Below are 25,479 nucleotides of genomic sequence, written 5' to 3' on the forward strand. Positions count from 1 at the left end.
CACAATAATTTCTAAAACTGTTAATGGGATACAACCAGTCAATAGTTGAGGATGCAGACAAACTCAAAGTAGAAAAAACATGTCTTTAATAAAATTCAATCTCCATTATCATACAAATATGATGCCTCTCAGTGATGAAGTGACCTGTTGGCAGTAAGCCTTTTTTGTACCTTTAGTGTGGTCTTCTTGACACTTGTAGTCAGACATGTAGAATCCAACAGTCAAAATAATGTTCAACCTTTACCTATTTATCTTTTTAATGACCACCAGAGGCACTAAAAATATAACATCTGTATAACTACTACCTAACTTAAGGTTACATTCTCATATTTATTTCACCTTTTATATACACAATATGTGTATGGGCCATAGAACTGAATTACTGCTCTCATAATGCTGATACTTTGCTACTGAGGCTTGATGTGATGAAGGATCAAACTTTTATTTCTGCTTATTGTCCCAACAGGGAACAGCACCAGCATATACTGCACAAAGGTGTTGTGTCCTCCACTAAACACTCTTGACACCAAGCACGTGGCACCCTTCACTTCTCTCTATGCAAACTTGACATGCTCCGAAGTGGGAGTTACCAGCTTCCATACACTGAAATCCAAGATGGAACATTCTTCCTCCAGTGTATGTGTTGGGAATGTCTTGGTGATGCACCTGAAGTCCTAAGGTTTCACTCAGAGAGAGGGATCTTGCAGAGATAAATATATGAACTATTTTGAAGTGCCACACTGGCTGTGCCTTTTATGTTCTGATACATAATTCACACACCACTCTGTTACTTTGTTTTGGGGACTCAACACCACTCTCATTATACACACACTTCCTTGTTGCCTGAGTCTGGGATCCATATGAGCAGTCCCTCATAAGTTAAGGATCAACTACATTAAGAGGTGTGCCTCGCCAGTCTCAGTGGTGGCGACGGCGATCCTTGTCTGGCGACCGGCTTCTTCTTGATCGCTCTCGACTGCAAGAAGAAAAGAAAACAAGCATTTAAGAGAAGAGGAATAATTTGGAATTGTTTAGTATACTCCATGAGATGCATTGCAGGGAGTTTCTATTTCTTATAATGACATGCAGGCAAATCTTCTCTAGCTTTAACTTAAGTAAGCTGAAGAGCATCAACAACTAACATAGTGTTTAGTATATATATATATATATATATATATATATATATATATATATATATATATATATATATATATATACAGGCAACCCCCGCTTAACAGGTTAACACGAAATTTCGCTACAATGAGGGTTTCATTTTACTACCATCTGCTCGTTTAATGAACACCAAACTTGCTTTAACGAAGTTTTATTCTGGTAATTTTTTCCAAGTTTGAAAGCACTGCCGTATCACGCAAGCTGACAGGCTTTTGAATACACCAGTGCCTCTCATGGACAACAAGTGCACTACTCAATCCCCCTGTTCAAAACAATAACAGCGTCACCAACCAGCAGATCGTCTTCCCTCGCTCAACTTACCATCAAAACGCCCTGCAATGTCGCCTAGTGTTGCTAGGAAGACCAGGAAGTCTCTTACTCTCGAAGTAAGACACGAGAGGCGAGAAAACTAATAGCATTGCTCGCCACCATCTTGACTCCATCTGCTGTCTCAACTTTTTTCAAGTCAGCAGACTCTATTAAGAAGGCTGATGAGACTGTATCTTCCTTGCAAGCTAAAAGAACCACCTGAACTTGTGACTCTACAATGGATAAAATGGAAAGCCTTGTGGAAATGTGGTGCACAAGTTTTGTATGTGATACAATGATGCTACCTTTGTTTACATTCCAGAGGTTGCCGGTTAGTGTCTTTCCCGTTTCACTCTCCCTCCTTTTATAAATTTAAGATCATCAACATTATAAAGTTACGTACATACATACATTAATGTACATTATAATGACTTAAATTAAACTGCCTAAATGTTTAACTTCATAATTTTTGCTTTCATTAAACCTTTCATTGTACTATGATGCACTCTCGCTTTGCTTACTCTCAATGGAAGTTCAAGTCAGGGGTTAAAATTGTTATAATTGCTTCGCTTAACGAAGTTTCGCTTAACAAAGGGTTTTTTAGGAACGTAACCCCTTCGTTAAGCGGGGGTTGCCTGTATATATATAATATATATATACAGTAAGGTCCCGAGTTACGTCAGAGTTACGTTCCTGAAACATGATGTAAGTCGATTTTGTAATTTCAAAGCATATTATCGAGTTTTCAACCAATCATTTTTTATGGTTATTCAGGTAAGTAAAAGGTTATATTGTTATATTATTTACAACTAAGTAGGAATATGAAACACAAGCTTGTTTTTGTTGTTGATTAGGGCCGCGAACGCGAAGGACTGCATGTTGCCAGAGGGGTGGACGCCTGAGGCCGCCAGGAGGGTGGGCAGGTCGAATGTTGTGACGCCCAGGGTGGACAGCTGGGAGCGTAGTGCAGTGCGGTGGGAGTAGAAGCGTGGGCAGCAGAGCAGGAAATGCAATAGGGATCAGCAGACAGGCGCAGACGGTGCAAGTGAGCTGCAAGTGTCGTGTGGCCCAGATGAAGGCTCCGGAGTTGTTATTGTTGTGATAGGTGTGCGAGCCCTCAAGGTCGTCAACCTCCCCGTTGTCATGGTAACAGGCTTCCCATTTCCTTCTTCACTCCCTTACACACAGCTGCTGCCTCCCTTCTCATGTCTTTTAATTATGTCCACTTTTTCTTGTAGCGTAATGGTTTTCCTTAACTTAGCATCACTGCTATCACTCAGGAGTTTTCTTTTTGGTGCCATTGAGCAAGATACTAAGATAGTCAGCAAACACAGATGTAGGAACACTCTTGCCAGGGGCGACGGTGTGGTGGAACTGAGGTACGTAGAGTGTTATTGTATTCAAGCGTGAGGTGGGCAGTGTGGTGGATAACCACTAGTGACTCCTGGCGGCCAACAATAACAATAAACCCCGCGCTTTACGATTTATAAATTTTCTATTTTTTAAATCTTAAATTGCCTTGTAGTGGACTGACGTAAGTGCGAGTTTGACGTAACTTGAGACCGACGTAACCCGGGACCTTACTGTATATATATATATATATATATATATATATATATATATATATATATATATATATATATACACAATTTTCTTTTAGAGTCTTTGTATGTCCTTGAATTTTGTTTGTATATATAAGATTTGTCACTAACAGTAAAATAGAAGTTTATGACAAGTCAGGAATGAATCTTTATAAATATATATATATATATATATATATATATATATATATATATATATATATATATATATATATATATATATATATATATATTTCTGGTTCGTAGTTATTATACATTCAATACTTCAGTAGTAACTGAAACATATTTAGGAGTTATTTTATTTTCTCTGATATATAAATTATCATGCATATAATATCAAAGCACTAAAATAAAATGGGAAAACTATTGTACTGGAGAGGGATGTAAAAAAAAAAAATAAATAAAAAAATAGAAAATAAATAAATAAATAAATAAATAAATAAATAAATAATTTGGTGCAATTGAGATGTGGGATGTTGCCACATGTGCATCTAAACATGTTCCTGAACTAACAGTTTGTGATGTAAAAAAGAAAAAAAAATAAATAATAGAAATTAAAGAAAATAAAGTATATTTATTACACACATTAATGAGTTGTGGAATGTGTATATAAAGGAGAGAGAGAGAGAAAAAAAAATAAATAAATATTAAATTCCTTTTTCTTAGTCTGATATCATGAGCTCTCAGAAGAGAAAGTATTGGGTAAAAAGTATTGCATGGTTGCCACACTTCAGCTCATCACAATGGAATAATAATAATAACAATATATATATATATATATATATATATATATATATATATATATATATATATATATATATATATATGAAGCAATTTGTGATTTTTTAGATTATAGGGGAAAATAAAAAGTATCCAAAAAATGCAAACTACCATGCCCCATTTCTGTAAAACAGGACATTGTATGGGTTAAAGAGAGAGAGAGAGAGAGAGAGAGAGAGAGAGAGAGAGAGAGAGAGAGAGAGAGAGAGAGAGAGAGAGAGAGAGAGAGAGAGAGAGAGTGTTACAAGTGAATAAGGGTTCTCACCTGCCATCTCTCTTGCGTTCCTTCTTGATGCGGTGTTTTTCCCGCTCCAGCAGTTCAGCAAAGTCTCCTCTGTCATCTGGGTAGCTGTAGCGGTCTCGTCGCCGGTGCTTCCTGTCATGGCTGTGGAGTAGAGGCTTCAGGTTCAGAGGTTCAGGTCCTATGATCTTTTTTTATTGGTATTAATGTGTCATGAAGTAAATATGTCCAACTTTAGCTTACTTAAATAATTCATATAGACTCACCTGTGGTCTCTCTCTCGATGTCTATGACGGTCACGGTCTCTCTCCCTCTCTCTGTCCCCTCTATCCCGCTCTCTCTCTCTGTCTCTGTCTCTTTCTCTGTCACGTTCACGGTCGGTCTGTCCTCGGTCGCGTTCTCTGTCCCGATGTCTGTTTCGGCCGCGGTCGTAGTCTCCATTCCTCTCTCTAGTGCGGTCACCCTGCCAGTCCCTCTCCTGGTCCTGTGAACGTGTGCCATCCCTGTCCCTTACCCGTTCCCTTTCTCGGTCTGTGTCTCGAACTCTTTCATCTCGACAGTTGTACTCTTGGCTGGACCTGTGGGTGTGAGGGGAGAAAAATGTTAAATTCTTGTACTAATTCAGTTTATCTTTGCAAACTGTTAACATTTTTTTGTCTCGACTATATATATATATATATATATATATATATATATGCCACTCACCCTCTTGACCTCCCATGCTCCTTTTGTGGTGCAGCTTCTGCTTCAGGTCGACCACCATACCAATCCTTCTTGGCTGGTGAGGCAACAGTGGGATTAGCAGCAGCCTTGGCGGCAGCATGTTCTGCCAATTTCTTCTCTAGTTCTTTCTGAATGGGGACGGGAATGCGAGGGAAGAGAGTGGAATACCACTCTAGCTTGGATAGCATGTGGCGCACTGTGTGACCAATGGTGGTAGTCTGGCCGCCACCTGCACGCACATCTATCTCCTGTGGGGTACAAAGGAAGAATGGGGTGAGGCAGTGGGTCAGCTAGTATGTTGGGTTGGGGTGTAATGCTGAGGAGCTTGGGAGGGTGTGTGTGTGTGTGTGTGTGTGTGTGTGTGTGTGTGTGTGTGTGTGTGTGTGTGTGTGTGTGTAACTGTTTGTTTACTTTGTGTATCTATGTTGGCCCAAGTGTGTATGAGAAAGAAGAAATAGCTGTTCTTTGTGTCTAGTGCCAAATCTATGAAGTAATCACAAAACAAAATGAAATTAGAGAGAACCATCTATTCTCTTTCACATCTTTGGTAAATGATGAATTACACAATGTGCTACTGACAACTATAAATAAATAATGCCAGCATAACTGAGCAAACAATTTATACCACAAGTAGTGACTCAAAATTCTCAAGGCATAATTCAATTTCAGAAAACTTTGTCGGCTCTCAAGGAATCACAAGCATCTGAACATAGGTTCCTCCAGCTCAATGACTGCAGGCGTAGCTTCCTTGAGAGAGGACAGACTGGTTGGCTGGCTGGCTGGCTAACTAACTGATGTGGGAGGGTTTTCTGATAGCTCACCGCGCCGGTTTACCACCAAACCAAATGTGCCACACAGGCAGGGAAGGCTCTACACCCTTTCAAGAACACACGTGTGTGGACATCAAAGGATGAATGACACTTTATGTATATCTAATGATACAGGAGGCATGGAATTACTATGCAGGGAAGTATTTGGTGCCATGAGCCTCCATGCATGTGCCAGCACCTCTATACAGCTAACATGATGAAGTCTCGGGTAGAAACCTGTAGTGGTCAAACCCAGAGGTCACCTGGCCTCTCAACGTTCAGGGGGCAGCCACTCACCACTTGGCCTGGGGAGAACAGCACCGTTAATCCCTCAATCAAAAGGTTACCTGCCTGCCTGCCTGCCTGCCATACAGCATACTCAAGACAGATACTGTGCCAAATATCTCTAAATTTTTGTGAATTCATAAAATTTCTTTTGTAATACTGAAAACTCAAATTCTCAAAGCAACCACTAGCATCATTCTGGAGCACATCACCCTCACTGAGGGTGCACTAGGCCAAGTTCTAGCTCCCTGATGGGTGCGCATCACCCAACTCACTCTCTCTCTCTCTCCTTTACAGACACATGCACACACATACAAAATTGAATATGGTATTGTGAAACTGAAATCCTTGGGGCACTACTTTTTCTCCTTTATAGTTAAAAACTCATGAATGATGATAATATGCAGTGAAATCTTTGATTCATAAAAGTACTAAATGAACTATAATACACTACAATGAATTCAAACTTAAGATTGTTAATTCAATTAAAACTTAGTTTGCACAGCCTATATACACCTAGAGGTTTGTCTTGACTGCTGAAGGAAAACCCTCCCAACATGCACAATGATCAACACAAACGGAGATGGATGTTTACTCACCGTAATGTGTGTGGATGTTGCTCCACTGCCGAACCATCACCAGTAGGGAGGAGAAGGAAAAGGTTGGGGTAGGGGATGGGGATTAAGGATTCAAAAACAAAATGAGGAAGGAAGCTTGCCATCATGGATAAGAAATCAAGACCCATCCAGCGACAGAGGGTGTCAAGACAAGCCATCCAAGTCAAGGGAAGACCAGCAGTCACAAGCTAATTAAAGACTAAGATTTATGATTTTGACATGATTTTGTCACAAATCTAGTAAGAACAAACTTGTACATATTTGGCTTTATCAGACTACTTTACACACAAATGATTAAGAAAGGAGCTAAAACTCTGATAAACTCAGAACACATGTGGAGGGGAAAAAGGACAAAAGGAATGAGGAGAGGTGGTGATGAGGGTGGGGGAAAGGAGGGACTGGGGACTGGTGATGGCGACGACACTTACCTCCTCATCATCCAGGTATGGCTCCAACCAGTCCCACAGGTCTGCTGGTGGCTGAGTAAACCTGCAAATGTACGGACACATCAATAATTCACCATTATGACTGGAGCAAGGAGCAGGATGACACAGGAAAAATGTCATTTTTAAGTCAACTTAAAACTTAAATATTCACTGAAGGAGGGTGTACCAAAACCTACATCATATACATACAATGTCTGCTTGATATCATACTGTACAGGAAAATAATAAATAGCACGGTACTTCAATAGGCTGTAGTAATGAATGGTCTTCAATCTGAGCATAACCTATTCTGTAAATAAATAACCTGCATAAATAAACATACTGTATATTAAAGAAAATAAATTCCTTGGGGAACATCCGTAAAAACAGGATAGCAAGATAAAACCATATATACAAAAGTTCAAAATGATTACTAATTTGCTCAAAGCATGTATAGTCACAGACAAAAATTGAATAATATTTTGCATTCACGTCCTCAATCTTAGTTTAGTAATATCTATAACTCCCTTAAGTTAAGTCCTTTGAGCTGCTGACAATAATCCATCAAATCCTTGGTTTCCTAAGGAGTTTGCCACCAGATGAGAGTACTTATTATTATGTGAACACATTAAACAAACTATATATATGTAAACAGTGCTACTCAACTTCTAACCAATACTGTACCTAAAAACACACAGCTGAAACAAACCTAAGTTTAATGACTAGAAGAAAGTGAAACAAGAGAAGGAAGGAGACACTTACCTGACGTACATGAAGCCAAGGCCTCGGATGTATGGGGAGTCAGCATGATTGAGGAGGCCCACCACCTGTTTCCTGGTGAGGCGCAGTGTGTACAGCTTGTACAGGATACAGAAGGCAGTGGACACGATGCCACCTGCCCCAACACCTCGCACCTGACAGAGAGCTGTGTTACTGGTTGGGGACTGAGTTATGAATTAGTCAGCTGCGACTATTCCTGGCGGAAAGCTGTGTTACTAATGGGAGAATGAGTTACACAGAATTAGTTGGTTGAAACTGTGCTAAAGGAAAAGTGGTGCTCCTCATGAGATACTGAATTGGTGACCTAGAACTGTGCCTCACAAACAAAAAGTGGTGATGCTGACAGGACACTCATCTTGGTGATTGAAAATTTCTATGAATGGTAAGTTCTCTTAGTCATGAGTAGTGCAGTTCTTACTAACTGTATCTTTCTCATTACAAGCTCAGTTTCCAAGAGTGAGAGTTTTTAATGAATCTAGTAATTTACTTTTGAGTATACAAATCTCTCTCTTCTATTTGTAGCCTATCAACATTGAGAACTACAACATTATTTCCTCCATCTGAAGACTCACCCCGCCACACATGCCAGTCTGACCCGAAGTTTTGCGACTGCCCTTCTCCCAAGGCTCCAGGTGTGTCACATTGTAGTAGATTTCATCAATGACCTCATGGTAAGTCTTCAGCTGGTACAGGTTTACTATGGAGACAGAGAATAGAAAGTTATGGAAGGTAAGAAACCCAGGTAAGATATGACATGAATATTGATATTAGTCCTCCCTTAATGCATGGGAAAGAGGCTGAGAAAATGTGCACATATGTTGAAAATGCACTAACCAAGTAATAGAACCCTATGTTATGAATAAGATTGGGACCAGGACCCACCACGACTGACCCCTGAAACCACCCCATATCGATCATTCCTGCACTGCATTCTTAATGGCATCTTTACATTGTACCATGTTATGCACCGTGAACTCATTAATAGAGTTAAATCTGCCTACTTCACAGAGCTTCTCACCTGCCTCAACCTTGGCTATGATGTCTAGTTTCTCTTGAAGGGAAAAAATTTTACGGTTCTTAATAAGCTCTACCTGAAACACTCTTTTCTTTTGCATTTTCGGAAGGAGCCACATTCACAAACCTAGAAAGATCATAAATATTATCTATCACCAACCTACAAAGGTCAAAAATATCATAATGCTTAGCAAACGTGAAACATCAAACGGCAACACAGGCAAGCTGGAACAACGTGGCTGAACATAAACACAGAGAAGTACTGTTTCGTTGGTTCTTTGTTATGTAATGTTTAATTTATATATTTTGACATTTAATTATTATATTTGTTCTTAAAATAGCATTTCTAAATCTATTTGATTGTTTTTTTTGCAGAAAAAATAATTTAATACAGCAAATATATTTTATTCTCAAATGAAAGTTTATTTCGCAAAGTACACATTTGGAAATTTTGCACATTGTACGAGTGATGTAAACAAAGTGAGGGCGTGCATAAAGCCGGAAATGCATTAACTGAGGTGCGCACTGAGAGGACCTCTATATAACAGAAAAGAAGCCAAACGGAGAGAGAGAGAGAGAGAGAGAGAGAGAGAAACAGGATGGTAAAAATATCACATTTTATAAATCTAGTTATGACAATTAAAAGAAGTATAAGTATAATGATAAATGGTGAAGAATGTGACTTACCCTTGAAGTACTGTGATGACTGTATGTTGGTGAGGATGAGAGGATTCAGGTTCATGGTCTTTTCATTGCCCCATATTGGCAACCCATTGGGCTTCTTGTTCCCAGCAGCTCCCTTCTCCCCATCCTCCTCAAAATCACATGCACCTGCCTGGAAAATTAATAGACATTATTTATCTATTCCTAAGAACTCACCCAAGTAATGGCTGTCACAGAAATTTCCATTGATTTCATGTGTCTTTCATATCAAATTCTCAATGGCAGTCAATTAGCTAATCTACCCTGCCTTTAGTTCAATTTCTCAGTGTTTTCAAGACCAATACATTGTCTGATCAATACCATAATAACACTGCTCTTGCTAATCAATGCTGAGATCCTTGCCTTGTTTCTCCGATACTGATACAAGCCATTCCTCAATTGTTGGTTGTGAAGCTGTATAAACTGTTGTCCACAATTATCTTAATAATGTAGCAGGAGGGGCACTGGCCAAATGGGATAGCAGAGAGAGAGAGAGAGAGAGAGAGAGAGAGAGAGAGAGAGAGAGAGAGAGAGAGAGAGAGAGAGAGAGAGAGAGAGAGAAACAGGATGGTAAAAATATCACATTTTATAAATCTAGAGAGAGAGAGCCCACTGAAATGCCAGTACTCATTAAATATATAATACTAGAAGACAGTAATACATTCAATGAGTAATTTCTGTCAATCTAACACACATAACCACAAAGAATTGGGAAGCATCAGTGTTTATGGTATATCAAGAAGTATAGTTTCCCGCATAGAACTGTGGATATTTGGAATGGCTGGAGTGAAGAGGACATTACAGCATCTAACATACACAGAAAAGTTGGATAAATAAAGATATGTAGACAGCTCAGACAGGATATTATAAATCCTGCTTGAACCCAGTAACATACAATTAGGTAAATAAAAACAACTATTTTCAGCCTCTCCCCTCCCCACTATCAGAGACATTGGTAGTCTTCCTTCACTCTACCTGCTAGGTCTCCCCTTCTCTCCTTTTCTTGCCACTAAGGCACCTTATATAATATGTAATGCCTTAATGGCAAGAGGAGACCTGGAAGAGAGGTGAGAGGAAAGACCTCTAAGCGTGAAGAGTTATACATAATACAGTAATACATTCACTTGACATTTTTCTCACAAGACTTTTTGTGTACAGTATTACGTTAGAATGTGCAGTACTCACAATCAGTATTTCAGAATCAGTATTCAGTGACCTGTTTAGGTATAACACATCAAAAGATAATTCTAAATCTGAACCAATCAAAACAATGGACCGAATCAGTCAAAGATGTGGTCAGAATGAACTTAAACAGACCCTGTTCATATATTTGTATGGCAAATGGTGTAAAACATATTGCAAAGTCACTGGCTTGCATTACAATTTCAAAGACTGGCATACTTTTAGATCCATACTGTTCTCATAAACCTCTGACATTTCCTTCTGCTGCCTTTACTATGATGGTAGTACATGTACTGGGCAACTAACCAGATAACTTGAAGAATTTAAGTAACCACAAAACCAATTTCAACACAGAAAACGGATAATCTTACCAATAGGACTTCCTAACGAAGCAGTAAAATACTCACATTTGGTGATAAAGTACTTAATGCACTATACGTTTCTTGTGGTTTTATTTGGGGGACGGCCTTAGTGTGCCGTACACAAGCCTTCAAATGTGCGATGTTCGGCGAGTTTTCTCTAAGTCCAGCAAGATACGGTGAGCCACGGAGCTCCATCACACTCGGAAATGAGCAGTACACTGACTTGCATTTGTTTCTAGCTGGGGTTTGTGGATAACTGCTGAATAGGATTCTTATTGTGTCTATAGTTCTTTTGTCCAATGACGTGCTACAACCTCTTAACACGAGCTGCGCCAATAGGAATTTGCCATATGTATTCGAAGGCGGGGCACAGCTGGGCAGACAGGTGCACAAAGACATCTGTATGCACAGTTCAGCCATGGCCACCAGTGACATTAGTTGTAAAGGTTGCGAATTTGATTACTGGGAAATCGTCGCTCCTGCGATGCAAGTCAGTGTATAATCAAGAAGAGGACCAGCCGGGACCTTCATCCTTTTGTTAAGGTATTGTGAGGAGGGGTATTGGTAGAGGCAGGGCATATTGTGTGAAGCTATAAGAGAAATGGTGTGGGGGGGGAGTGAAACTGCCCCAAAGCAAGGATATGGTAAGTTAGGTTTATGTTAGGGTTAAGTTAATGTTCATGGGGGGTGGGGGGTGCAGCCACCCCTGGCTAGGCTAGGTTAGGTTTATGTTAGGCTTAGGTTAGTGTTGTAGGGGGATGTCTGGGGGGGCACAGCCCCCATGGCTAGGTTAGGTTTAGGTTAGTGTTGTGGGGGGGGGACAGGGGCACAGCCCCCTCGGCTAGGTTAGGCTTATGTTAGGGTTAGGTTAGTGTCCTACAGGTGGAGGGTTATGTAAAACTTCCCTATATTTAGAGATATTTTCCAACATTTGGGGAAATTTCCCTAGCTTTTCAAAGTCCATATATCACTCAAATATGCCTCCCCTCAAAAAAAAAAAAAAAAACCCGATTCCCCACAGGCCCCCAAGCTTGCTGGGACTAGGGAGGGATAACATAAGAATATATAAGGAGGTGCTATTGGTAAGATTTACCCAGAAAACTAATCACAAAACCAATGGTATTTATTTACTCTTTCATCACAATCAAAAAAGCTTTTCTTATCCTTCTCATCATGTAGAGTTTCTTATTCTGAGTAATTTGAACCCATACAGATCCGTTGCAAATTGTTTATAACACTGACAGCAATTTTTCCAGATTTATCCTTTGGTTTTTTTTTTTTTTTTTTTTGAGGGGGAAGCTAATGCGCTGCTCCACCTGTGCATGTAATGGACTGCCAGGCACTGAGGAATGTCATTAGGTGTCTTTGTTCATGTGTGCATAGTCACATTATTTGTGCATGCATGAAATCAATCATGGTGATTGGTTCTTTTGTTTGAGCGTGCAGCCACTGACCAATAAAAATAATACATAATAAATCTAGCCAATCAGGGTGTTTTGAGGAGAAGTGACTCAATTTCAATGTCTATGGAAGATGACTGTCTAGGAAAGGTGTTAGCACAATTATTTCCACTGTACTGCTAGATTTTATGAAAAGAAATAAAGTAATGACTTCACATTACTTTCTTAGCATTGCTAGTCAGGTTAAGATAGCTTGCTTTGGTTAGATAAGTTTGACTGGATTAGATAAAGTTATATAATTTGTTCTGAGGAAAATGTCACAGCAGCTAGGGTTAGGTGAGTTTTGGTTAAATATATAAGTTTTATTAGGTTTGCATAGCCAGCGGTGAGCAACAATGCCGGCAAGTACTCTCCACATCAGTAACAGTCAACATTTTTACTTACATTTGCACTATTTTGTGCTAATAAAATGTTTTTTCAAATACATTTCAGTCTGTTTTATATCATTATTATTATTTTCTTTTTTTTTTCACTTTCATTGCTATACAGTACTTTCTGAAGGAATAGATCATGTTTTTTTAAGGAAAGGAGGAGGGGAGGGCATATAGTTAAGTACTGATTTTTTATGGAAACGAAGTGCAGATTCATTCAAAACAGGTTGAAATCTACTAGAAAAAATAGTTTAGTTTGGAAGTAAGACTGTGAGAGTATGGTGAAACAGTAAAAATTTACCAAACAAATGTCCACTTTCCACTTTAGGAAGAAAAATGCTAAATCTACCAATATAAATATATTTGTCTATGGAAAATTCTACAGTACTGTAGAAAACATGAGTGTATGCTATGAGATGCCACAGGGCAACCAAACAGGTGATTAACAAATAACCAACTCCTAGAATAAGAGAATAAAAAAAAAAAAAAAAAAATGCAATTATATATTCCATCTACGAGATATCCTATAGCACTACACAACACGTTATATTTAAAGGGCAGCCAAACCATGACAAGAAAACCCCCAACAAAGGTAATCCCACTTCTCAGAATATGGAGGATCATGAACACACCAAACCAATCTGCCGCATTAATATACCTAACCTACGAAAACCCCTATAGCGCTACGAACACTTGTGAACATCCTATGAGACAGTAAACACCCAAATAAAACGACCATTAATATTATCACTCCCGCGTGGAAACAAGACCTTTCATCTCGTGTCCTTGTGCTCTCCTGGTCCTCCTGAACACAGCTTTCTAACCTCTTACTGCTTTTCTGCTAGCCTCAATGTATCTTAGCTGGCTCAGAGTGATGGGGAAGGGCACCACTTACCTTCATGTTTCCTCAGTGTTGGCAGATAAATATGTAAATAGACAGAAGATGACGGCCTCCTTCCTTTCTTCACCAGGCCGCGTTCCTCGACACACTAACTAAAGTTAATTCCGTTATGTTCGTTTTATCTTTTTACAGCACCTAATAGCTATAATTTATTATTTTCTAATATTTATGTGTCATTTTTCTAATGTTTGTTTGCTTGTTAAGTCTATTGATTTTATTTTATAATACATGTTTGGTAAGGTTAATGTGCGCTGTGATTGGTCGGAAGGAAAATAAAAGGATGTGCTGCAGTACTGATTGGTGAGTTGGTTATCACTTAGAACGCGGCTTTTCTCTGATGAAACATATAAACGTTTTTATAGTTTTTTTTTTTATCACCTTTTATTTCCTAGTATTTTTCCTTCTTAGAAGTGCATGATTTACTCAATGTTAGTTCTATATTTGAATTGTTTGTACCGTAGGTAGCTCATCTTCATCTTTATCTTCTCGTTAATGAATGAACCTCTCAAGCTCTTTCTTTTATGTATAACTCACAGTAAGTAATGTATCAGGACAGACTACAAAACACTAGCCTGTAGATCCTTCTCAGTTTCTATACAGCTTGACACCAATCAATTAATATACATTTTTATTTTTCAGTTTACGATCACACAAAACTCTTTTCAAAGGTTTTAATCGGACACTAATTACTTCACTCATCATGGCATTATTGATTCTCATCTCTCTTTCAAGTAGTCCTCTTACGCACATTACTAGGTAGGTAAAGAATAAAGAATGAAGATAAATGTTTATCTGCATAACAAATAGCATTGAACTTTCACCGTTCTCTGTTAAACCAAACAATCTTGTAAAATATGCTTTATTCATAAGAATATATCCAACATCAAAGGTTTTAGTCAACATATATTTATTAACTCTGTTCATAGAGAATAGTATCCTTTACATATAACATTGTGGTCTTAATGACAAAAATAGTATAAGTAATGAAACCACTATCATTACATTTCGTTCTTATTGTATATTATAAAAAAAAATAGTATCATTACTAAACTTACATGCAGTGTTATTATTAGAAACAGTCTGCCACATCACAGACACACGCTACCACTCTGCATCACACCAATACTGTGGGACACTGTCATGACACTACACACAGCAAACATCAACATATTCTACTTATTTTTGGGAACATCAATATATTTCAGTACATTCTTGGGGCATCACTGTGGGACATCACAGCATGCCAGCATCATGTTAACAACTTGCCATGAGTCAGGAAACAAGGCTGATACACGATAATCTTGAAGCATCACATACACAACACAGCAAACCCTCATAATCCTCAAACTTGTTCAATAAACTATACATTCTAAACACAACACACTGTACAATCCAATAAACTATACATTCTTAACACGTCACAGCCTCAAGAGATCAAATATGATATGACCTAGACCTTACTCCTCCTTGCCACCATCTTCCTCATTACTGGGAGTAGCCAAGGATGAGTTACTGCTAGTCTTGCCCAAACCAAATCTTCGCAGTACCTCCTCCATGTCTGGCATTGAGACTGAGGACTCCTCTGAGCTGTGGCTGCCTGTCTTTCTAGTGGTGGTGGTGGATGTGACAGAAGAAATGGATGTTTTTTCTGCCTCAGTGGACCCTACATTACTCATCTTTGTCCATGAAATCTTGGATAATCTACCGAGCCCCAATCTTTGGCCATCACTGCTTGTACTGGAAGTTTGAGTGACAACTGATGGAATGGTTATGGTTTCAGGGAACTTGGAATCAGTCAGGTGCTTCCTGTAAAGCTCTGATAATTTAGTGGTGGTTCCTCTAGGAGTATCCTCACTGGTGGTTGTAGTATCTATCTGCTGCCGGTCCCTAATTCTTTGTCTCTGGGTGGCATACCACTGCAGCCGCTTGATAGGGTCTGCATGGCTGGCAATGGGCAGCTCTGTGGCCACCTCTGAGCCCTCCAAGGAAGATTCATCCTCACGAGGGGGAGTAAGGTAGCTTAGCGGAGTGATGTACTTCTGGTGTCCCTCCTCACAGCTGCTGATCTCTTGAGGAGTCCTGTGGAGAGAGGATAAACTTTCAGTACTGATTTGTAAAAAGAAAGCATAGAACAACAAACAGAAAAAGTTCATATACTTACCATACTTCATATAATATTAAGCTTTTATTAACAGCTGAGGAAAAAAAATTATGTTTGAAAAATATCAAAGTACACTTGATACTGAGGAAGTGACTAACAAGAGGCAGCCAAATCATCTAATTTATCTCAATAATGCACTAGTCAATTAACTACCTTTGCTTGAATATACTTTGTAATGACCTGTGTGAGAGAAGCAGGAAATGAAAATAAAAGAGCTCACATATAAACTAAGCAACACACTGTCACTACTTCTATGAACAAAAAGGATACATACTCAGGAATGGAAGATCCAGTTGATGTGAATGAGGCTGAACCATCACCACTCAGCTCAGGCTTAAGGCTTGTGGAGGTGGAAGTGGTGGAACTATGTGACCGGGGATGGGCCTTTGAAACATAGTAGTGAGGCTGTGAGGTGGAGGAGGAACTGGGATCAGGGTGCCACACAGGCTGATGGGGTGTGAGAAGTGGAGATGTGGCAGAGACAGCAGTAGTGGAGGTGATGTGGTAACTTGGATATGTGGTGATGTAGTGATGGTCTGTGTGGATGGAGTGAGCAGAAGAGGAGGTGGTAATGACAGAGGAAGTGGAAGATGAAAGTGAGGTGTGGAGAGGGTGGTGGCAATCTCTAGGCTTCATCTTCACAGGAAACTCATCAATGTCTTCATAGGATGAAGGTGACCTTTGGGTGGTAGAACCTCCATTCACAGATGGTGAGCTGGAAGGATGGTGTTCTAGCCCCTCTCCTTCTAAGTAGCCCAGAAAGGAGCCAAGAGAGGAAAGGGAGAGACCTGAGCCTTCCACAGTCGAGGCACTAAGCTCCCCATCTTGATCCTCTCTCTGGAGTAATTTCTCAATGTAGAACCGGATGATTTCTTTCTTCTTGAGTTCATATTTTTCCTTCCTTGTGAGAGGCCTCTTGCCACTGCCATCTTCCTTCAGCTCTTCCAGGTATGTAGTGGACATGTGCTGGTCCGGTGATCCTCTCTTCCTTGACAAGGAATCAATCAAATGCTGGTTACGTTGCCTGTGTTCCTGAATCCTCTTCACGTTGTCCTCAATCTCCTGGAGTGATTCCTTTCCTGGAAGATCTGAAGGTAGACTGTAATATTCTGTGCTACTGACGTACGACTCTGGCTGCTGCTGCTGCTGAGACTGTTCAGCACTATTATCTAAGGCAACAACGCTGCTGCTGTCAACATCAAGGTCGATATTTATCTTAAGGTCATCAGAGTTGAGAGAGCTTGTACTAGTTGTTGTGGAGTGAAACTCAGCGAGCCTTGGTTGTGGCTGTCTGGCGTGTGTGTCCCCAGGCAGTGGCTGGTGTTCCTGAGGTGCGCTGTGTCTCTGCGGTGGAGAGGGAGAGGTGGAAGGCAGTGTGTTACCACTGCTAACTGGTATTGACTCCTCACTGAGTGGCAGCACAGTACTGGAGGAGTCCTGAGTCTCAGTGGTGTCTGGCTGGGCCTCTGTGGGTCTTCCTTCAGCTTGTGATGTTGCAGGCTGGCCAGTAACAGGACCCTTGGGAGGACTCCTGGCAGAGGGATGTCCTGAGTGGAGGTGGATGGGCACAGTATCTGCCATGTGAATGTCTGTCTCCTGGTCCCTGGGGCTGCTATCACTGCCATCACCACTCGGCCCTCTCACTGGGATGGAATCCTCTAAATCCTGCAGGATACGATTGCGCCGCCTCTCCACTTCCTTCAGCAGGGATCTCAGGCCCCGGACTTTGGTCTTCGAAGTTCCCTCCAGTATGGCATTCTCTGATTCAATCTCTTCTGTATAGAGGAAAAGAACATTATAAAGAATAACTAGCTTTCTTAATCAAGTAATATAGTAATAAACTAACAAGAAGCCATCAGGCGTACGTGTGACCGTTCTTGTACGAACATACCCACATACAGGCAACCCCCGTTTAACGAAAGTTCACACAACGAAATTTTGCTACAACGAAGGCTTCGTTTTTACTACCATCTGCTCGTTTAACCCTTAACTTCCGGCGGTCGTATATAAACGTTTGCGTCAGAACGTCCGAAGTGACGGGATTCGTCCCAGTAATCAAGATTTTTCCGGCGTAATTTTAAGTCTCTCGCGCTCTCTTGAGGCGGATGGTGAGTAGAAGTATCTGGCATCTTTTACCACACAAGTGTTTCCACAAGAGCTCCTAATTTTAGAGGTAACTGAACTGTTTTCCCGTTTATGGGCGACACTTGGCAACTCCGGTGACGCGCTGGGTAGAAAGGTCAGTGATAACAGCGAAGGATCGGGTCAGATTGTAAATCACCATGGAGCAAGGCAGAACCCTTTTACTTAGCAGTGGTTCTGAGCTAGAAGAAAGTGACAGTGAATATATAGAAGAAGAAACTGGGGAAAGTGAAGAGACTAGTAGTGAGGACACGGATGTAGAGCATCATTCACCTGCTTTCTCAGGAGAACAGACAGAGAGACAGAGACTCTTACACAGTATAAGTGACAGTGAAGGCAATAATGATGAAGAACAGACTCCAGATAATGTGTCAAGGACACAGAGTGTTTCTAGGAGACGAGGCATGCGCGTGCTCCTCGCGTTCTGGGGAGACGATCAAGGGGGCGTGGCAGAGGTGGCGCGAGACCCCGACCTGTCTTTCAATGGAGGGAATTCAATGATGATTTTTCCCAGTTATGCCTGATTTATCTGTGTCTCCTGGCATAACAGCTGAATTCCCTCCTGTGCAACACAATTGTGACTATTTCATGGCGTTTCTCAGTGATGCTTTCTTGGACCATATAGTGAGTGAGAGCAACACTTTTCATGATGAAGAAACAGCAGATGATGATGATGTGCCCCATAGCTCTCACGAGAAAGAGTGGAAAAACATCACAAGAAATGAACTCCTGACGTTCATAGCCGTCACGCTTCTTATGAGTCATTCGAGAAAAGCTTTGAGGTAACTCATCTGAGTCACACACGCGGCCTACACACATCAACACTTGTCAGAGAGAGAGAGAGAGAGAGAGAGAGAGAGAGAGAGAGAGAGACACACACACACACACACACACACACACACACACACACACACACACACACACACACACACACACACACACACACGTGTCTCAGAAATCAGTGATATATGACACACACACACACACACACACACACACACACACACACACACACACACACACACACACGTGTCTCAGAAATCAGTGATAATATGTCCTTCCTTCCTCTCTCTCTCTCTCTCTCTCTCTCTCTCTCTCTCTCTCTCTCTCTCAGAGAGAGAGAGAGAGAGAGAGAGAGAGAGAGAGAGAGAGAGAGAGAGAGAGAGAGAGAGAGAGAGAGAGAGAGAGAGAGGCGTCGCTCTCGGGCTGTTTCCTCTTGACTGGTCACACCGTGCCCGGAGGAGGAAACTTTGATAAGGCAATAACTAAACTCTCAGACGTCATATCGAGCTGGAAAGTACATCATTGTATTCAGAATAACACAGAGAAAATAATTATCAGTATTCAAACTGTGTTCTGACAATTTTTAGGTGTACCATTTTTCCCCGTCATTAGACAGGAAAAAATATTTTAATCCCCGGAAGTTAAGGGTTAACGAACACCAAACTCGCTTTAACGAAGTTTTATCCAGGTAATTTTTTCCAAATTTGACAACCCCACCGTATCATGCAAGCTAACAGGCTTTTGAATACACCAGGAGCTGCTGGTACTAAGGCCTGCCTCAGGAGAAATCCTGAGACACCTGTAGAATAAAGATCAAGATCAAGCCTCTCGTGGACAACACAGGCGCTGCCGATACAAAGGGCTGACTCAGAAGAAATTCTGCATCACCTGTAGCATCAAGATCAAGATCAAGATCACTCCCTAGTCAAAACATAACAGCGTCACTAGCAGCTCATCTTCCCTAGTTCAACTTACCACCAAAACGCCCTGCAATGTGGCCTAACGTTCCTAAGAAGACCAGGAAGTGTCTTACTCTCGAAGTGAAGCTGGGTATTATTCACAGACAAGAGAGAGGCCAGAAAACTAATAACATTGCTTGCCACCATCTTGACTCCATCTACTGTCTACTATTTTCAAGTCAGCAGTCTCTATTAAGAAGGCTGGTGAGATCGCATCTTCCTTGAAAGCTAAAAGAACCACCTGAACTCGTGACTCTACAATGGATAAATGGAAAGCCTTGTGGAAATGTGGTACATAAGTTTTGTATGCGGTACCATGATGCGCACTTTGTTTACATTCCACAGGTTGCCAGTAAGTGTATTTCCCGTTTCACTCTCCCTCCCTACATAAAGTTAAGATCATCAACATTATAAAGTTACGTACATACATACATTAGTGTACATTATAATGACTTAAATTAAACTACCTAAATGTTTAACTTCATAATTTTTACTTTCATTAAACCTTTTACTGTACTATGATGCACTCTCGCTTTGCTTATTCTCAATGGAAGTTCAAATCAGGGGTTAAACTTGTTATAATCGGTTTGCTTAACGAAGTTTCGCTTAACGAAGTGTTTTTTAGAAACATAACCCCTTCGTTAAGCGGGGGTTGCCTGTATTTCCACCTATCATCTGAATCATACAACTGTCTAATCTTCTTTAAAACATCCCTAATGACTCAGCACTAGCCTGATTATAGAGTCCATTCCATTGATCTACCACTCTATCTGAGAACCATTTTTTTCCCAATATCTTTTGAATAAAAATTTTCAAGCTTGAATGCATTTTTTCTGGTTACCGATCATAAGATTTTTGCTTGTGTCCCTTTTGTTATAACCCCTATGCCACTTAAAGACTTCAATCAGATCTCCTTTTAACCTATATCTCTCTAAGGATTGTAAATTTTAGCACCTTCAGTCTCTTTTCATAGGAATACCTCTCATCCCCTGTATCCTTTTTAGTTACTCTTTGTAGTGTAATAATACCTAAATAGTCTGAGGATTGCATGGATGGCTCAGGAATGACATCGCTGCTCACATCTTCCTCATCTTTGTCTTGCTTCTCATGTTCTTCCTCCTGCATGAGTTCCTCCACTGCCTCTTCCATCTGTTTCTGCTGGTGCATCTGCTCCTTCAGGCGTGTCTCCTCAGTCTCCCACACCTGCGCATCCCCACACACCAAAACAAACAACCATCAGATGACATATTTAAAAATGAATTGGTCTTTTGGAGAACTATAATTTGATGGAGCTGTAGTATACAGAAGGATTTTAATTTCTTTTATTTCTGATTCAAAGAGTAAACAAAGACACTCACAGCACCGTCCTTGCCATGCAGGAACAGTGAGAGGTGGTGGTGGCGCTGTGCTTCATCAAGGCCGGCCATCAGCTGCTCCATAAGGCGGGTCAGGTGCTCCCTCTTCAGCGCCTCTCGCCCTCGCTGCTCCACCCTAGCACGCTCTTCCTCAGCCTGTCTCTGCTGTGCCTCATACTGCCTTGCTCTCTCTACCTCCTCTGCTGCTGCCCTCTCCTTGGCACTTGGCTATAGAGATGGTGTATGAAGAGGTACCATAATATAAAGGGCAATTCATGAATTTCTCCAGAAAAAACAAAAACAAAAAACAATAACAGCAATTCATAAAGGCAGCAACAATAACTAACTTATCTACACAAGGCGCTAAAACAACATGGCATCAACAACAACAACAACAACACACACACACAGTGTGTTTCAGTATGGAACTATTTGATGAGAGAGGAACAAATAATGAAGACTAAAATGGAAAAAGATCTTTGTGATCATACAAGTAAATCTGTGCCCTGATAAACATATAAGCACGATATTTGGACAATCATATAAAATGTTGACTAATATACGAGTGGCATTTCATTACATGGATAAAAAGATATGATGAAAAAATGATCACAAACATGATATGTCCAAGGCTGGAATATGCAGCAGTGGTATGGTCTCTGAGCTCTAAAAAGGATATAAGAAAATTGGAAAGGATACTGAAGATTGCTACAAAGATGGTGCTGCAATTAAAGGACCTCACATATGAAGAACGACTAAAGGAAATGGGACTGCCAACCTTACAAGATAGAAGAGAATGCGGGGACCTAACAACAATGTATAAGATAGTAAATAATATTGAAAAGATAGACAAAGAAGACCTGGTGCTGTTGATGGAAGAAGATGGAAGGACAAGAGGATATGAAAAGAAGATCAGGATGAAGCAGTGTGTGAAGGATATTGGAAAATACAGTTTTCCACACAGAATGGTGGAAAAATGGGATGCATTGGGTAATGGAATTGTCACAGCACATAGTGTGTATAACTTTAAAGAAAAACTAGATAAATGGAGATATGGAGATAGGATACTATGAGCCCCGCTCGAACCCTGTACAATACAACTAGATAAATACAACTAGGTAAACACACACACACACACAAAAAAAAAAAAAAAAAAAAAAAAAAAAAAACATAAGGAAGCTGGAGAGACTAGACTACAAAAAATTGCTACAAGAATGGTCCCAGAACTTGAAGGGATGACATATGAGGAGAGACTAAAGGCTATGGATTTTCCAACATTGGAGCAGAGAAGGGAGAGAGGGGATCTCATACAAGTTTATAAATTGATAAACGGAATGAGTATCTGATCCTGAGAGAAGAATATGCCAGTCGAAGCACAAGATCGCATAGTAAGAAGCTGAGGAAGGGAAGATGTGTAAGAGATATTAAAAAGTACAGTTTCCCGCAAAGACGTGTTGAGACGTGGAACAGTTTGAATGAAGAAGTAGTGTCTGCAACGAGTGTGCATAGTTTTAAAGTAAGATTGTATAAGTGTAGATATGGAGACAGGGCCACATGAGCATAAAGCCCAGGCCCTGTAAAACTACAACTAGGTAAATACAACTAGGTAAATACACACACACACACCTTAGATGTCAACACTTCCTTCTCCACCCGGACATTCTGTGGTATGTAGTGTGTGGTGGTGAAGGTGCCTGCCTCGTGGAATGCTACCTTTGCTGGTTCCTTCTTTTCCTGCACTCTGAGGGATGAGAGCAGGAATACAGTAACCTAACCTAACCAGATGAAGGTCAATGTGATGCAGTGCAACTGAAAGTGATAGAGAAAGAAAGGTTGGGTTTGCATTGCTGGGGTCAGTGACATAGAGCATAAAATGATGAGAAGAAATTTGTTTTAAACTGTGATTTCTGTTTGCTGTTTATTTCTAAGCTTTCTATATGTAAAGGAGGGGGGAAGAAAAGAAAGAAGAGAGAAGAGAGAAGAGAGAGAGAGAGAGAGAGAGAGAGAGAGAGAGAGAGAGAGAGAGAGAGAGAGAGAGAGAGAGAGAGAGAGAGAGAGAGAGAGAGAGAGAGAGAGAGAGAGAGAGAGAGAGAGAGAGAGAGAGAGAGAGAGAGAGAGAGAGAGAGAGAAAGTAGGGGAGGTATAAACAAGAACGTAAAGGATGAATTAAGTAAAGAAATCAAATTAAACAAAGAAAATGAAAAAAAATAAAGGTGCACATATTCTAGTCTTATAATTAGTGTGACTGTCTCTCTGTTCTTAATCACTAAAAAATAGGGGGATACCCAGCCACCCCAGCACCACAAATCCCTTCAGATACTCACATCTTTTTCCTGAAGGCCTGTGGCACTGGCAGGTCAGCAACGTGTCTGGCTCGCAGCTTCTCCAGGCGCAGGACATCTTGCCGCTGCCTCAGAAGTCTGTCCCTCTGGTGGTGCTGCTGCCATTCCTCCTCCTTCTGCTGCCTGGCTGCCTCCTGCCCACGCTGAGCTGCCACCCGCTGGTTGTGCTCCGCTCGCTGCTGCAGGACCTTCTCTGGGTTGGGCTGAAGGAAAGTTATACAAATGATGTCAAGATGTTGCACTGTTTAGGTATCAAGTGATGTTTATATATATATATATATATATATATATATATATATATATATATATATATATATATATATATATATATATATATATATAAGTATGGATAAACACTTGGATGCTCCAAAATAAAAACATGCAGTCACACACAGTACTACACAAAGGTCAGGAAAGTATTAGTTACAATAGTCCTGTCTTTATTAAGTTACATAGAGTAGGCTACGTTATTGCACTGGTTAGGTAAAAAAGAATATATATATATATATATATATATATATATATATATATATATATATATATATATATAGATAGATAGATATAGATATGTACTGTATGTATGTATGTATGCCTGTACATAAGCACACTTACTCACAAGAAGTTAAATTACTGGTTAGATATAAAGGGATGTAGGTGCATATGTATGTCTGCATGTATGCACAGTTACATACAGGATGTTAAGTTATTGCACTAATTAGGTAGGTATGAAGGGATGCATATAGGTATGTACAGTTATATACAAAGAGTTAAGTTATTGTCCTGTTTATGTATAAAGGGACATTTGTATATTTGCACAGTTACACACTAAAAGTTAAGTCACTGGACTGTGCATGCATAAATGGATATACAATAGTATACACATATGCATATATGTATTGATTAGATATGAAAATATACAACCAGTCAACCACACACTGTAATGGGTTGGATTAAGGAAAGCAAGAATCAACCGTTCTGTTCTAATAAAGTTACATAAAGGAAATTAAGTTACTGTGGAGTTTGCTAGTGTAATGCACATAAGGTGGAGATTACCTGTTCCTGGGCCTGCCTATGAGCCTTGCCAATGTTATTCAGGCACTCCAGGTATTCTGCCTCCAGCTGGTTGACACGCTGTTCCTTCTTCACCTGCCAGCTGGCCTCCACGTCCTGGCGCACCTCATCCAGTAGCTGCCGCTCCCGTCGCCGCACTGCCTCCCTCACCCGCTGGGCTTCCTGTTTGGCCTGTTCCCGCACCTTGGAGAGAGAGAGAGAGAGAGAGAGAGAGAGAGAGAGAGAGAGAGAGAGAGAGAGAGAGAGAGAGAGTTCGCTATAGTGAGGCCGATATTTCCCTTAATATTTACCCTACTCTCTCTCTCTCTCACACGAGAGAGAGAGAGAGAGAGAGAGAGAGAGAGAGAGAGAGAGAGAGAGATCCCAAATACATAACATGCACAGCTAAATCCAAGAATTCCTGATCTACCTGTTGAATGCGGAACACCCTCCACTTCTCCCTCTCCTGTCTTAGAGTCTCCTGCAACTCGTTGGGGCTTGGACGCAACAGTCTTGGCTTCGAACTGTTCTTCATACCCAGCCCAGCCATCCATACAGTACCAGGGCCCTAAAATTACGCAAGAGACACAAACACGCCAGCCGCCTCAACTTGATTTGTTTATATTTGAGTGGGTTTGAGTTGTCAGGAGTGTGGCTTTTTAACGGCCCTCTTTTACTTTCTTACTTGAGTTTCTTCCTTCTCCTTGTGTGGTTTTCTGTTTTCTTCTTCTCTCCGTTACCTTCTTTTTTCTCTTATCAGCCAAAATATTATGCATTGCTTATTTATTTTTGAACAACTATTCTGAAATTATAGTCTATCCCCTTCTTTTCTATATGATGGTTTACTATCTCATCCGTTTTTCTTCTTTTAGCAACAATTTTTATCATTATTTTTCGTTTATTCATTATGTCTACTATCGAATGTTAAACAAAACTAGAGAAATTAGTAAGA

At 40.4% G+C, this 25,479-nt stretch overlaps 2 protein-coding genes across 4 annotated transcripts; both read right to left on the bottom strand.

Annotated features, from left to right (window-relative positions):
* Nucleotides 1–69: 69 nt before the first annotated feature.
* On the bottom strand, nt 70–13,876 carry LOC123498821 (pre-mRNA-splicing factor 38B-like). Its single transcript, XM_045246259.1, has 9 exons — nt 13,730–13,876; nt 9,445–9,592; nt 8,316–8,440; nt 7,726–7,877; nt 6,967–7,027; nt 4,810–5,075; nt 4,371–4,682; nt 4,129–4,248; nt 70–976 (listed from the first exon to the last, which is right to left on the bottom strand). The coding sequence occupies exons 1-9, from the start codon at nt 13,733–13,735 to the stop codon at nt 919–921; spliced, it is 1,248 nt and encodes a 415-aa protein (XP_045102194.1). The 5' UTR covers nt 13,736–13,876; the 3' UTR covers nt 70–918.
* Nucleotides 13,877–14,580: 704 nt separating this feature from the next.
* Nucleotides 14,581–25,176, bottom strand: LOC123498823 (mucin-5AC-like). 3 transcript variants are annotated; one of them, XM_045246264.1, is made up of 8 exons: nt 24,958–25,175; nt 24,531–24,719; nt 23,460–23,680; nt 22,762–22,876; nt 21,139–21,363; nt 20,809–20,983; nt 16,171–17,671; nt 14,581–15,814 (listed from the first exon to the last, which is right to left on the bottom strand). In XM_045246264.1, exons 1-8 carry the CDS (start codon nt 25,075–25,077, stop codon nt 15,193–15,195), a joined length of 3,168 nt encoding a protein of 1,055 aa, XP_045102199.1. In that variant the 5' UTR covers nt 25,078–25,175; the 3' UTR covers nt 14,581–15,192. The 3 variants fall into 3 exon arrangements, with proteins under 3 accessions (XP_045102199.1, XP_045102198.1, XP_045102201.1); XM_045246263.1 differs by having other exon boundaries at nt 24,531–24,731; XM_045246266.1 differs by lacking the exon at nt 24,531–24,719 and having other exon boundaries at nt 24,958–25,176.
* Between the last annotated feature and the right edge of the window lie 303 nt (nt 25,177–25,479).

This window comes from Portunus trituberculatus, chromosome 48, assembly GCF_017591435.1.
Source record: "Portunus trituberculatus isolate SZX2019 chromosome 48, ASM1759143v1, whole genome shotgun sequence".
Lineage (NCBI taxonomy): Eukaryota > Metazoa > Arthropoda > Malacostraca > Decapoda > Portunidae > Portunus > Portunus trituberculatus.

Coding starts and splice junctions, on each gene's coding strand:
- LOC123498823 (XM_045246263.1), bottom strand. CDS start 25,077: ATGGCTGGGCTGGGTATGAAGAACAGTTCGAAGCCAAGACTGTTGCGT. Junction 22,877..23,459: donor CAGGCCTTCAGGAAAAAGAT/GTGAGTATCTGA, acceptor CTCATCCCTCAG/AGTGCAGGAAAAGAAGGAAC. Junction 21,364..22,761: donor AGGAAGTGTTGACATCTAAG/GTGTGTGTGTGT, acceptor CCATCTCTATAG/CCAAGTGCCAAGGAGAGGGC.
- LOC123498821 (XM_045246259.1), bottom strand. Junction 7,028..7,725: donor CTTGGCTTCATGTACGTCAG/GTAAGTGTCTCC, acceptor GTACATTTGCAG/GTTTACTCAGCCACCAGCAG. Junction 5,076..6,966: donor CATACCTGGATGATGAGGAG/GTAAGTGTCGTC, acceptor TGTACCCCACAG/GAGATAGATGTGCGTGCAGG.